General features: G+C 41.6%; 1 protein-coding gene across 1 annotated transcript in view; it reads right to left on the reverse strand.

The window, feature by feature from the left end:
• Positions 1-4,101, reverse strand: part of map1lc3a (microtubule-associated protein 1 light chain 3 alpha) — an 8,169-nt gene extending 4,068 nt beyond the window's left edge. The window contains exons 1-3 of the mRNA XM_015046529.1: positions 3,924-4,101; positions 2,481-2,536; positions 737-843 (exon numbers count right to left, since the gene is read on the reverse strand). Of these exons, the coding sequence (XP_014902015.1) occupies positions 737-843; positions 2,481-2,536; positions 3,924-3,963 (203 nt within the window). The 5' untranslated portion in view covers positions 3,964-4,101. The remainder of the gene's footprint in view (positions 1-736; positions 844-2,480; positions 2,537-3,923) is intronic.
• Between the last annotated feature and the right edge of the window lie 329 nt (positions 4,102-4,430).

Genomic DNA, 4,430 nt, shown 5'->3' on the forward strand with positions numbered 1-4,430 from the left:
AGGGGGAAAAAATTTAAATTTTTGTGGGTTAAAAAAAACAAAGTTTTAATTTTCAAAAACCCCTAAAATGGTTAAAAAAAAAAAAAAAAAAAAAAAAAAAACATAAAGTCAGGTTGGGTTGGTGAGGTGTGAATGCTAAGCTAACTCTGGTCCTCCAAACCTCGATCTGGTTCGGTTGAAGTGAACTCCAACTGCTAAATTCTGACACTTCCATTTTAGTTTCCATTTGAAGAAGGAAGTTGCACTCAATGTCTTCAGAGGTTTTTGTGTTGTTTCCTTCAGTGGTTGTTGATGCAGCGCCCCCACAGGCCAGGAGCAGAACAGCTTTTTAGTTTGAAATGTTTGACAGTGCTGTGTGAAAGCAAAAATGTAGCAAATGTTGCAATTTTGTCCCCACTCAACTGAGTCAACCAGACTATCAAGTGTGATAATCTGCACCATCCATAGAGGGCTTTTAAATCCGTCCGTAGAGTGCTGATTTGTTGGGTCTCCTGACGTCCTCGCTGGCCTAACAAAGCTACATCCTTATTGAGTTTAAGTTGAGTGTCAGACTTTGTTATTGGCATTTTCTCTAGTTTCTGCTTTGCTATGCCGGAGTTCAGTGTTTTCATCATCAATCTTTAAATTCATTCAAATAAATTAATCCATGTTTGACTAAAATGGTTTCTGTGCCTCAGGACAGTGAAAACCAGCTGAGTTTTAATCTCAGCGTTCTGGAGCGGCAGACGATGTTTACCTGATGATCTTCACCAGCTCACTCATGTTGACGTGATCAGGAACCAGGAACTTAGTCTTGTCCAGGACAGGAAGCTGTTTCTCCCCCTTGTACCGCTCGATGATCACCTGCAGGGGGCGAACAGGAGCAGGAAAGATCCTGACAGTTCAATCCATCCAGGCAAATATTCACAGCAACTTTACAGAACACTTCCTGCCCATCAGTAGAGATGATAATAAAAGCTTCTAGTCTGAATTATAGAAGCTGTTTTTGGATTATTAAATCTGTAAATAAGGAAAATGAAGGTTCGTCATAAATTAAGGCAAAAAAAAGTTTTTACCAACATTTTTTCACCTTTAAATTGATAGACTTAATCAAATTTATCCTGCGTAATTAACAGAAAAAAAATATGAGGATGACACTTTTTTTCCAAATTACTCCTGAACCAAAAGAAGAGACTGGATAGACGGATTTACTTTTTATTCCTTTCCACTGTCACCACATGCGTGCTCAGTCAGAGGCACGGCTGTGCAGTCAACAACTCAATACTCTTCTGGGTTCCAGAAGATAGGAACATTTTAATTGTAGTAATTAATTAGACTTATAACTAGAATAAATTGGAATTAATGTGTGATTAAATTGCATTTTTTTCACCTCAAGACATTAGAATTGAATCACTGTCTAAGAAATATACAAATAAATTTCTTTTAAAATAATAAATAATCTAAAACATCAGCTAAAACATCCATTAACATGTGAAAGGCTCCGGCATTTCTGCTGGACTGACAATCAATACAGTGACTAATTAAACAATTAATAATTGGATGGAAAAAAGTGCTTAATAGGACATTTATTCACAGAAAGTGAACCAGATGAAGCTAAACCTGCAACTAGAGGAGTTCTGGATAGAACAGATTTACAGATAATGCCATTTTATCACATAATCAAGTATCTATGTTACCTTCAGTTGTTATAAAAATACCATGTATAATATAAAAAATATGATTTAAAAGAAATTTGATTTTGTAATTTAATGCCATGAAATTGGGACTTTGTCTCTTTAAGAAGCTCCTGCTCTTTCAGGAAGTCATCCCAACATGGCTTCTCTGTTAACCCTTTAAAGTTTTTACCAGTGTTGCTCTGAGCAGCAGCTCCTACAACGAGCTCATCAGTTCCAACAGCTAAAATGGTTAAAAAAAAGAAGAAAAAAAAAAAGAAAGTCAGGTTGGGTTGGTGAGGTGGCTAGTCTGAAGGAGCTGCGCCTCTAAGGCGGGGCTAGGTCCAACCTAGCGCTTTGCACAGCTGAATGGTTGCCATGGTGATTAAAGGAGTTCTCAAACATACATGAAAGATTCAAAGCAACACTCCAGGTTTGTTTTTGATGAGAAAACAACATAACATGATGTAAAGCTAAAAAAGTTGATTTTACATGACAATGCCCGTTTAAATGCTGAATGTTTTCATTTTTGTGGAGTTTTAGCTTCATTACTGCTCTGACTGTTTTGTTCTTTCAGTAAATTGACTTTTTATAGTCTGTTTGTTTAGGCCACTTAACGATTTATTGATTACCAATTTAGTTTCAGCTCTACTTATGTCCTGTATTTTCAGCCTAGCTTAAATGTTCAGCTAAAGAGGCGTCTGATTCAGCAGCTTGACTCCCTGTTGCTGAATCAGACAGATGCAAACGGACATTTCAAGGTTCTGTTCTAATTCCGATCAGACGGCCCGATTCAGGATCAATCAGAGAGGCGAGACGGGGACTTACGGGAATCTTGTTGGGATGCTGCTCCCGGATCTGCTGCACCTCTTTGCACCGATCAGCTGTGGATGGAAAGCAGGAGGGGTCAAACCGAGGTTCTGATCCCAGTAAAACAGTTAGAAACGTTTCAGTCAGATGAACCAAAACCAGCTGCAGACCCGTCCATGCTGCGTCCTCCTCAGAACTCTTTGAACCAGTCAGAAAACACGTAATACCCAATGCCCCATAAACACATCAGGCTTGGGTCAAAGGTCAGGAAAACTCTGGAATCTGAATGGGCTCTTTGTTCTGGTTCCACTGCAGCAGATTCAGGGGGGTCGGATCAGAACCATCTGATTAATATCAACAGATAATACATCTGATAGAATATAAAATAATTTCATTGAACTCGATCTCCCAGAACAGCAAAGCATTCTGGGAGATGTAGGCAGAGGAATCTTTCCCACTGCTTGATGGGATAAAATCAGGATAAAGTGGGTTTATTTTCTAAATTATTAAAACCAGGATGAAAAATAAACAAGGAATTAAACTTAGAAATAATTTTTTTAAAATTGTTTAAATAAAACTAATAAAACTTGAATTAAGCAAAGACCAAAAAAATCTGAATAGAATTGGGATTAAACTACAGTTAAACCGTAAATAAAGCGAACACATACATTAAACCAAGCCGTTTTGACCCGAACCGGTCTGTGGACGCTGCCAGGTCCAGTTTTAAACCCAGATAGGATCATTTAATTGTTTCCCAGCAGGTAAACAAACCGCCTGGACTCTGGACCGGAACCTGGATCAGCTGTCCAGCCTTCATGTTCCTGTCAGCTGATAAAAAAAAGACAGATTAGCATCCTAAACACAGAAACTGAGGCGGTTCTGCTGGATTCCGCTGGGTTCTGAGTCCCGTTCAAGTCCAACATGATCCTGCAGCTAAAACCAGAGTCCAGCTGACCTTTAAAACCCTGCAATTCCTCCGGTTCTGTTGTTTTCCTCTGGATCAGGCCCATTATGCAATTATGAGAGTCTGGGCTCCTCCTAGTCCGAACTGGGCCCCTCCACCAGAATCAGATTACAAGTGAACCACAGAACACGCGTGACGGGATCAAGTGTCAGCACATGTTGTTTTCCCCTCCCCAGTAAACACAGAGCGGAACCAGTAGTGCAGTTGTTTTAGCCTTGCTGGTTCTGATGGTACCGCTGGGTCCGGGCCTGATGTCACACTGACCCAGATGGCCGTTAGCCTTCAAACCAAACCTTAAAGCACCAGAACCCACATATATCCCCCTGCTTTACGCTTAAAACGCTTCTGGTGGTTCATTTGGACCTCCGGAGGGGCTTTACGATGCGTCCCCACTTAGCCTGGAGCCTCCAACGGCCACAGCAACGCATCCCCCCCGGCCTACAGGCACCCACCGCCGGGCTCGGGCCCGCCGGCCGGGCTCCGGGCCGTGGTCTTACCAAAGGTCCTCCGCTGCTTGAAGGGTCTGTCGGACGGCATGGCTGCTGCAGATGGGTCCGAAAGAAGGGGCTGTAGCTCGGCGTCCGCTGCTCTCCGAGGTCTGTCTGCGGATCAGCGGCTGCTCCGGACAAACAAAGCCTGGAAAGCTGTGAGGTCATCAGTGGCTCTTAAAGGGGACGCGCACCTTTTATTCCTGGAGGATGAAGAGAGGTCCAGCTGCTGGCCAAGCCTCCCCTCATCCTCCAAAAAGGATGGCTATGCTTTGTGCTATAACAGATTTTCACTTATTCCCCAACCCAATACATAGTTCTCATGTGAAGTCGCACTTATGTGAACTTTGTAATTGGCAGTTGCTATGACAACAACATAGCCACAAGCTTAGAATTAGCTTTAGCCTCGTGTCTAACTTATAAACCATACAAGTACATTATAGCTATTACTCCAGTGATTCTTGAGAATAGGGACAAAATAGGTTTTAATTTTCCAAATTTTAAAAAAAATTAATT

Source organism: Poecilia latipinna, unplaced genomic scaffold (genome assembly GCF_001443285.1).
Source record: "Poecilia latipinna isolate Pla-1442-1.1 unplaced genomic scaffold, P_latipinna-1.0 Scaffold782, whole genome shotgun sequence".
Lineage (NCBI taxonomy): Eukaryota > Metazoa > Chordata > Actinopteri > Cyprinodontiformes > Poeciliidae > Poecilia > Poecilia latipinna.